The sequence below is a fragment of the Sinocyclocheilus grahami genome, unplaced genomic scaffold, assembly GCF_001515645.1.
Source record: "Sinocyclocheilus grahami isolate Dianchi unplaced genomic scaffold, SAMN03320097.WGS_v1.1 scaffold39.1, whole genome shotgun sequence".
Lineage (NCBI taxonomy): Eukaryota > Metazoa > Chordata > Actinopteri > Cypriniformes > Cyprinidae > Sinocyclocheilus > Sinocyclocheilus grahami.
Window position 1 is genome coordinate 90,274 of NW_015505218.1, and position 9,321 is coordinate 99,594.

General features: G+C 38.4%; 2 protein-coding genes across 4 annotated transcripts in view; both read right to left on the bottom strand.

Moving 5' to 3' along the window:
- Window positions 1–1,805, bottom strand: part of LOC107581874 (cyclin-I-like) — a 7,797-nt gene extending 5,992 nt beyond the window's left edge. Inside the window, exons 1-6 of one of the 3 annotated variants that reach the window (XM_016267544.1) lie at window positions 1,635–1,805; window positions 1,446–1,520; window positions 866–1,020; window positions 646–780; window positions 492–566; window positions 242–382 (exon numbers count right to left, since the gene is read on the bottom strand). In XM_016267544.1, the coding sequence (XP_016123030.1) occupies window positions 242–382; window positions 492–566; window positions 646–780; window positions 866–979 (465 nt within the window). In that variant the 5' untranslated portion in view covers window positions 980–1,020; window positions 1,446–1,520; window positions 1,635–1,805. The remainder of the gene's footprint in view (window positions 1–241; window positions 383–491; window positions 567–645; window positions 781–865; window positions 1,021–1,445; window positions 1,521–1,634) is intronic. The other 2 variants (XM_016267545.1, XM_016267543.1) reach the window with 2 other exon arrangements.
- An 854-nt stretch (window positions 1,806–2,659) lies between these two features.
- LOC107581876 (serine/threonine-protein kinase 26-like) overlaps window positions 2,660–9,321 on the bottom strand; it is an 18,118-nt gene continuing 11,456 nt past the window's right edge. Inside the window, exons 6-11 of the mRNA XM_016267546.1 lie at window positions 8,469–8,654; window positions 7,642–7,787; window positions 6,478–6,571; window positions 6,324–6,386; window positions 5,319–5,452; window positions 2,660–4,286 (exon numbers count right to left, since the gene is read on the bottom strand). Of these exons, the coding sequence (XP_016123032.1) occupies window positions 4,271–4,286; window positions 5,319–5,452; window positions 6,324–6,386; window positions 6,478–6,571; window positions 7,642–7,787; window positions 8,469–8,654 (639 nt within the window). The 3' untranslated portion in view covers window positions 2,660–4,270. The remainder of the gene's footprint in view (window positions 4,287–5,318; window positions 5,453–6,323; window positions 6,387–6,477; window positions 6,572–7,641; window positions 7,788–8,468; window positions 8,655–9,321) is intronic.

Here is a 9,321-nt window from a genome sequence, read left to right on the forward strand (position 1 = left end):
TTCCATGAGTACAAATCATAATGTTTAAGCATATAATGATATTCTGGGGAATTGTGCGCTTCTAATTTTATAGCAACAGTTTGAACAGGAGCCTTTTCTGTTCTAACATGACAATGCCTCGGTGTAGAAGGCAAGGTTCAAAAAGAAAGGATTGATTGTCAACGTCAAGGACCAAATGTCAGTTTTTGCTAATGTTTGCAACAGGCACATTAAAAGGGTTGTATGATTTCTGATGACTCACAATATGAATGAAGTCCATCGGCGTGGCCATGTAAAGGTCCCAGTGCAGCTTGTTCAATATGACTCGCTCCATGCGAAGAATCTCAGCCGTTGAGAACTTGCATCTGCTTTGCTCCAGCAGGTCTTTAACCGATGCGATCACCTGTTCACCAACACAACAGAACAATAAACGTGCTGGAATGGTTCGAACGTTGTGTGGGGAGTCTGTCATTGTGCTATAACAAGGAGAAAAAGAAAAAAACACATCTCGCCTCATCTTCCTCGTTGATCTTTGCAGCAAGGATCAGAGAGGTGATGGCCATGCATTTGAGGTATTTCAGCCGAGTCTGCAAAGAAAGAAGACTTGGAGTCTACGCCATTCAGCTTTTCTAGTGATGGGAGGAAATGTGTCACGGTTTCGCTTACTTTGACTGTTGCAAGCAGGCTGTTAAGAACACAGACTCCTAAAGCGAACGTCTCGGAGGAAAAGTGGAGAATGCTGCTCATTTCACGCAACCACACGATCACCTCGTGGTACTGATGTGGGCTGATATCTGAACCCTGAAAGCACACAAAACATGGCAAATGCATGCTTTTAATGGTCTTGCTGGTTACGGTAGCCTGCAAATGACAAATATGCTTCCACCTGAATGCAACCGTTCTTAAGGACTGGTGCTCTCCAAAGACGGCGTTCTCTTGCCAGGGTGTTGAGCAGAAGTGTGCCCAGCCGCAGGCTCTCTTCCTCGCCAGGAGGTTTCATGGCTGGTTTGGAAACTAGTCTTCTCCCACTGGAAGCAATGCCTGACAAAGAGAAATACAGTTTAGTGATTAAGCAGATGCTTTTATGCCAAGTGACCCTTGCATGCTGGGAAAGTGCAGTTTTTCTGCAGTGTACCAATCAAGGTGTGATCAGTCCTCGTGAGGTTTGAATTTACCAGATTTTAGTAACCTTTTAGTGCATTTCCTCTAGTCTGAGATCTTGATTTTGGGGTGCATGCAATGCAAAACGGTCCCAACATCAGGCCTACAGCACAGCATTTACAATCAACGTCTACATTTTAATAAAACGTGTTGGTATTTACAAAAATGAACAAATGCACGACATTTTAACTTTATCGACAAGTCTATCAGGAAGCAGAAAACATCATTTGTGCGACTAAACGCGCACGAGCGATATGCATCAACTAGTAGACAAATGCATGGAAACTTTTGGGCATGAAGATTACCTTTGAAAAAAGTAACACGGCTTCTGTCATAAGCGTCCACTGCATAAATGTGCAAAAAAACTCATTCCCCCATGTCTGGAAAAAAAGAGCGCACTGCTTTACACAACAACGAAACAGATCTTAAAACGCTGCACTTAACAACGACAGAAGCTCAATACAACACTAACAGGTGTAAAGCAAGACACATACATACAGGGGCGCACGGAAAGTCGAATTAGAGTCAGCTTTGGAGAACGTAAGAAGAGAAAAGTCGTACAAAGCGTCCACTGTTACCCACAATCTGTTTTTGAACCCGCTTGACTCCGCCCACTTATTTGAGCACACGCTGCTGGCACCGCCCACGTTTGTGACATCACGATTGGTTGACCCCGCCCACACCCTCGTCGCCCACGTACTGAACTGTGTTAGTGGGTCGCACATACGGGTTCTTTTATAGTAATTATAATAATTCATTACATCATGTTGACTTTTCTTTAGGGTTAGAATATACAGAAACTAATGAAACTTCAGTTATGAGAATGCTAAAATGTGTCTTTAAGGGGTAGAGTCATGGTGTGGTAATTGTAATTCGCTTTTAGATGCGAATATTAGAATAAAATATGAGGGGTATGTGGTCTTTCTATTATTTTAACAGCAGGGTTAGTTTGTAGGAACAGAACTGTTAAGTCATTCAGTAGCCAGCTGCATTATATTATAACCCTGCATCAGAAAAAAACTAAATATGGAGTTTGCATATGAGTTTTTGTTGAGTATCACACTTTTACGGCTCAAATATCAGGCTATTATACTGAGAATATGGAGAGCTTTATTCACTCGAACTGGGCAAAAAATATGCAATTTGGTGCAGATGCTGATATTTATATTTCATTTTAAAAGTGAGGAAATTCTGGTTGCTTGTAATGTCAGTCAATGAGATCTCTCTGACATTATAGCAGATACTTACATAAAATGATATAAATATTAATAGTCATCTCCAATAAATTGCCATCGTAAGATGATATTTAATGCTTAGTTGGATGATCAAAACATATAATGTAATGATGATTGTGAGAAGAACTAATTCCCGAGAGAAAACATTCTGAGAGGAGGCATTAAAAAACATTCCCGAGCACTTCTTCATGTGTTTTAGACGTGATCTGTATGAACAGCCCCTGAAACATGCAATAAGTCTGGACCTTTATCAAGCAAACACAAACAAAACAGTCACACTGAAATGTCATAATTTAAATCTTTATTTGCCACACCAAACAAAAAACGTATCTGTAACAGTTAAAGTCCAAAAATGAAGAGAACAGCATCTATATGATACAACCTAGAAAGATTTCCGTCTGGCGTCTTAAATTTACAAAAGCTCTGGTGAAGAAATGTACAAAACCTATAGCTTCTGCATCTACTTTTCTATAAAGAAATATACAAATCCACTAAACACCTTTATTGCTCTAAAATCTTCCAGCAGTCTGGCAACAACAACAACATGTGTGAAACTTCGTTTTAAAGCTGTTGGAGAAGACAATAACATCATATACATTAAAAAAAAGGCGTTTTAGGCACAATGGGATGCAACGTTGGCACAGTCTCTCCAAGCCAACAGGAGCAAATATGACATATGACCACCACACCAGCAATGGCACCCTCCTGTTTCTTTACAAGCGTGGCAAACAAAATAAAAAATCCCTCATCACAGGAGATTACATGAAAGCAAGCTTGAATTCTATACTGCTGCCTAGCGTGGACTCGAATCACTTGCTGTCATTTCGGGAGCTTAAATGCATGTTTGTGTAGAAACCCCCCCCATCGCTTACAGAAGCAGGCTACGCAGAGTAAGTGGAATGTCTTTGGAGCAAGAGAGCTCTGAAATTAAAACACAAAACAGGCCCACCCCATACAAAGTGTGCGCAAGTGCATATTTCCTTCAAAAATACAGTATAATTCTACCCTTGTATAAAAATATTAGCGCAAAAAAAAAAAAAAAAAACCAAGACACTGTAAAAAGAGGGCGTTACTGAGAAATAAAGGGCAAAGTATTTCACTACAGTCCTGTGTACAAAAAGGTCTAGAGATTTAAGACGAATTATCTTGCCAATTAAAAAAAACGTCAAACTACAAAAGAGAAAAGAATAAAACTGAAATTCTCTATTGTAATGGGCCAGAAGTGGAGGTAGATTTTGCACAGCAAAATTCCTCTCATTTTCCTAGCAGTTTCAATTTGATCAATCTTCATTAACCAGGAGCGGTCTATTTTTTTTTTTGATTGCTTAAATGAGGTATTTCTATTCATTTTGACTGATATGATATGCATGTAATCCCATACAGCAGTTCTGTAATGCTACAGTTAACAGTGTGTCGAGAGAAACAAAAGAAATCCCAAACCAAGATGAACGAAAATAAACTGTTTATCTCCCAAACGTATATATTATTGATCATAGTTTAAAATAAAGTCATGGATTGGGACATCAAATACATAAATATATGCTATCCAAAAGATTTGCCTAATGAGCTGTAGAGCAGATCTACTCGACTGGTAAATATATTTTGTGTCTTTTAAAGTAAAATGTGGAATAAAATAACAGTAACACACATCCTTGGGCACCAGCAGAAGACTAATATAAAAGCATGTGGCAAAATTGTATAAATACAGTTGAACACACACTATATTTATATATATTTCCATTCTTTGGGACAAAAAAAAAAAAAGAATTCCTTTTGGTTATGATAAGATAGTGTGTGTGCGACCCCGCGTCCCTCCTGTCTCTGTACATGTGTGAGTGTGTTAAGGTGCAGTCATCAGGGCTGACAGCAGAAGGGCGGCGTTTCTCAACGCAGCACTAACTCATAGAGAACCTACAGAGGAAAGATGAGGAGAAACATCTGATCATGGATGACTGATAAACTGAAATCATCAGCATTGCTCATGGGTCATGTAGGCAACGCTACTGGCCAGATTTGAGCTCACACACCTGAAACAGGGCACCGATTTGGAGAAATGTAGCATTGCATCACTTGCTCACCAGTGGATGCTCTGCAGTGAATGGGTGCCGTCAGAATGAGAGTCCAAACATCACAATAATCCACAAGTAATTCACACCACTCCAGTCCACCAGTTAATGTCTTGTGAAGCCAAAAGCTGTGTTTGTAAGAAACAAATCCATCATTAAGGTGTATAAACTTCAAACCATCACTTCTGGCCAAAATATGAGTCCAGTTTGGATAACTCTTCCTCCAGTGGAAAAGTTGTCTCTCACATCAAAATCCAGCCACGTATTTGTTTAGAGCTGTTTTGGCTTGTAAATGGTGCTTGATCTGTGCAGATTTCACTCCTGATTCAGACCTAAATTACTTTTTTCACTGGAGGAAGCATCATTATGGATCATTGACTCATATTAAGCTGGAAGCAATGGTTTCAAGTTCAAACTTGAAACTGATGGATGTGTTCCTTACAAAAACGCAGTTTTTCTCTTCTAGTGTGGATTACTGCAATGTTTTTATCAGCTGTTTGGACTCTCATTCTGACGGCACCCATTCACTGCTGATAGGATCCACTGGTGACACTGCAATGCTACATTTCTCCAAATCTCATGAAGAAACATTTGCAGCAATTCTTCATATTTTGGTGAACTATTCCTTTAAGAGATCTTGGTAAATAAAATATCAATCTACGTGCATTAAAAGCAAAATAGTGCAATAAGATATACTAAACATGAAGGGGGGTCTTGCAGAACAATAAAAAAAATCCCAAATATTGGTCAGTAATAACGGTCTTGATGATATATCAGTCAACCGCTACTTCTAATGTTTACTGCTACAAAATAGTACACAAACACTAGGCTGTAAACGGTTGCCCGCTGTCAGAAACATGTCAGTAGTGTGTCTGACCTCTGCACCCTCTCCAGGATGTGGCTGATCATCCGGTCTGTGACACCAGGACAGATGTCTTCAGCCACATGCAGGCTCTTCTCCAGCTGCTCCAGAACTCTCGTCTTGTCATCGTCACTGTGCTGCGATTTTAGCTACAACACAAAGGCCACATCAACTCATGTTCTGTTATACAGTCAACAATCCCACTTTTGTTTTCGCAACTACACAGCTAGACTGATTTCAGGTCACATGATGATTCTGAATAGCTTTTTAATTTCAGTTTAGCTCTATTCCCCAAACAGGACCATCTGTGACCCTGGACCACAAAACCAGTCATAAGGGTCAATTTTTTGAATTTGAGATTTATACATCATCTGAATAATGCTGAATAAATAAGCTGAATAAATAATAGGACAATATTTGGCTGAGATACAACTATTTGAAAATCTGGAATCTGAGAGCGCCAAAAAAAAAAAAAAAATTCTAAATATTTAGAAAATTGCCTTTAAAGTTGTTCAAATGAAGTTTTTAGCAATGCATACTACTTATCAAAAATTAAGTTTTGAAATATTTCTGGTAGGAAATTTACAAAATATCTTAATGGAACAAGATCTTTACTTAATATACTAATGATTTTTGGCATAAAAGAAAAATGGATCATTTTGACCCATACAATGTATTGTTGGCTATTGCTACAAATATAGCTGTGCTACTAATGACTGCTTTTGTGCTTCAGGGTCACATATGAGAAGACTTTTGCCTTTAAAGTTGTTCAAATTAAGTTTTTAGCAATGCATACTACTTATCAAAAATTAAGTTTTGAAATATTTCTGGTAGGAAATTTACAAAATATCTTAATGGAACAAGATCTTTACTTAATATGCTAATGATTTTTGGCATAAAAGAAAAATGGATCATTTTGACCCATACAATGTATTGTTGGCTATTGCTACAAATATAGCTGTGCTACTAATGACTGCTTTTGTGCTTCAGGGTCACATATGAGAAGACAAGCTGCCCTACCTCTGAAAAAACAGGAGCCATGACGGTGGTTAAACTGCCTGACTTCTTCTGCAGTTCTTCGTCCTGAAGGGAAGAGATCAAAAACACAACATGTTCTCAATAATCAGTTACTAAATTTCAACATTGAATATCCAAATCATCATGCAGAACTCACCATTCCATTGGGCTGCTTCTTTTCCGGCTTCTTCTTCCGGACGGTGGTGAAGGACCACTCAGGAGACGAGTCGCTGTCCTTGCTGCTGGGCTCTCTGTTGGGCACACAAGAAGAATCCACCGAGATGTTCAACTCGCTGTGTATGTGTCATTTGTCACATGAGAAAGAATGAGAAAAACCCTAAGGGCCTCTTCAGTCACTTTTGACCAAACTTTTTTAAATTTTTTCGCTTTATTGGAATGAGATGACACTTGGTGACTTTTGTCATATTAGCTATGTGAATGCACAAAAATCATGAGCATTATTTGAATGTTAAAGTACAAAAAAAAAAAAAAAACAGAAAAAAATAGCTAATAAAAATGTTATACATATTGCATAGTATCATAATATACCCCCAAAATTTACAAAAAAATATATTATTGAACAAAACCGTGAAGGTACGAAGTATTGAGCTGCATGAGCAGAACAACATTGCTTGTACAATATAAATATAAACAATATCACATACTTGCACAAAATGGAGTTTTCACATTTTATGAAAAGTTGACGTTTAAAATATAAAATGTTTGAATATATGATTTAATTTTTCACTTTCTTGTCAAAACTAATAGTGGATGGCATTTTAATGAGAGCAAAACTGACAAATAGTGTCATGAAAATTGTATTTCCACTGAAAGACATCCTCTGAATTAAAAAAAAACTGTTTAAAACGACTAGAACTAGATCTTGAGAATAAAGGCTGAATCTTTTGATTTCATAACTTTATGCACTCTAATTGAAAACAAACTGCATTTTTGTTAACAGCCAGATTTTTTATGTTTTTTTACAATAAACAACAAAACATGGTGCTGTTTGGCTTAGATGAGTTCATTGCGCCCTCTTGTGGACTGTTGTTTTAAATCTGCTATTCACTGATATTTTAGGGAGTATTTAGGGCAGAGGTTCTCAACTCTTGCCTTCGAGGTCCACTTTCTGGAGAGTTTAGCTGCAACCCCAATCAAACACACCTGAACAAGCTCATCGAGGTCTTCAGGATCACTAGAAAGCTACGGGCAGGTGTGTTTGATTAGAGTTGGAGCTAAACAGTGGCTCTCGAGGGCCAGAGTTGAGAACCCCTGATTTAGGGATTTTACGAATGCATCTGTGTGCTCGCTGCATGCTTACGAGTCGGAGTCAGAACTCGATTCTCCATCGCTGTGACCCTCGGCTTTCCAGCGCTTCAGCCGGTCAATGAGCTCGGAGAGGTAGGATGTCTTCTTGGCGTATTTAACGATGAATTTGTGCTTCAGGAGTTCCTTTGCTGTTGGCCTCTGAGAAAAGTAGATATGACATTTTATTACCTTTATCACTTTACAAACACATCAGCACAAGTTAGCGCTGCACAGTTTAACGGTGCACCAGTCGTATAATCAAAATACTTCTCAAAACGGCACAGTACTAAATACTGTCATGTGAAGCTCAGATGTGGCACTGGCATATATTATACCTTAATGCACACTTAAAAAGATTTCCATGGCCATTTTACTTAAATAAAAGCATTCTGTCTTTCCCCATTTAAAGTATACATCCTGATATATGGCAAATTCTTACATTTAATCAATTTCATTCAGAATAGTAAGACACTATAAGCTGTTATTAATCGAATGAAATCAGTATCAACAAAACCCATTTTTAGCACAGAATCTGCATCTAAAGCAGTATTTAGATGTACATAATTACAATTGCATAAATAACTTTTTTTTTAAAATATGAAATTATACATTCAGGAACAAAACATGTTGTGTCTTCATTTGGAATCATTTTCATTGGCGACAGAGCAAAAACACAATATTGACAATATTCTGGAAAAACAGTACTCTTGCTTGTGTGATGCTGCATAACTGTAAGTTCATACAGGGGCATTTTTGTCCCTATATATTGAAACTTTAGTGACAACCCTAGTGTAAGTGCAGTATTCCTACATGAGAAAGCCATGCTTGAACTGTGCTTACAAATGTAGGGTCTTTGTTGAGACAGGAGTCCACAAACTCTCTGAAAGTCTTGGAGAAGTCTCCGTTGAGGGTGGGTGGTGTGTTCTTGGGGATGTGGAAGAGCACTCTCATGGGGTGCATGTCTGAGTTCGGGGGCTCGCCCTTGGCCAGCTCAATGGCAGTGATCCCGAGAGACCAAATATCAGCCTGAGAACAAAAACAACTTCACAAAGCTGAACACATATCGAGCTCACCATGACAGAATTATTTTGAGAATAAACCAAAAAAAGAGCTTAAAGCAAAGTCATTTGCTTAATTTTGTGATGCACCAAAAGTTCAGCAACCAAAACAGCAATTTTCAGTTTCAGCCGGAATAGTTTTTAAGGGCCAAAAACACGGACCAATTTTTTTAAATTTTATTTAAAAGGCACAATATGTAAGATTTTTTAATTAAAATATCCAAAAACCACTAGAATGGTGTTATATATTTTGCTGACTCGTGTACTTGCATTATCCCAAATGTTTCGAAGAACGTTTAAATCCAGAGAAAAAAAGCAATTTTAACTAGTGACACGGACCGTGTCCATAGTGTCACCTGCCAATGACGTCATAACCCCTCGGTTTTGTTTTGTAGAAAACATGGAAACACCAAAGATGCTTTAATATGTTGTGCGTTTTAATAGACCGGTGACGAGTGCACAGAGTAGCATTATAACAGAACTTTCAAAAGTATCTAGTATGATAAAACAGTGCTGCTTTTTTCCCCACATACGCACGACCAGAAGCAGCGGAAGCAGCGGAAGCGGTCGACTGTGGCAAAATAAAAGCTCCGCTGCTTTTTCCCACATACGCATGACCGGAAGCAGCGGAAGCG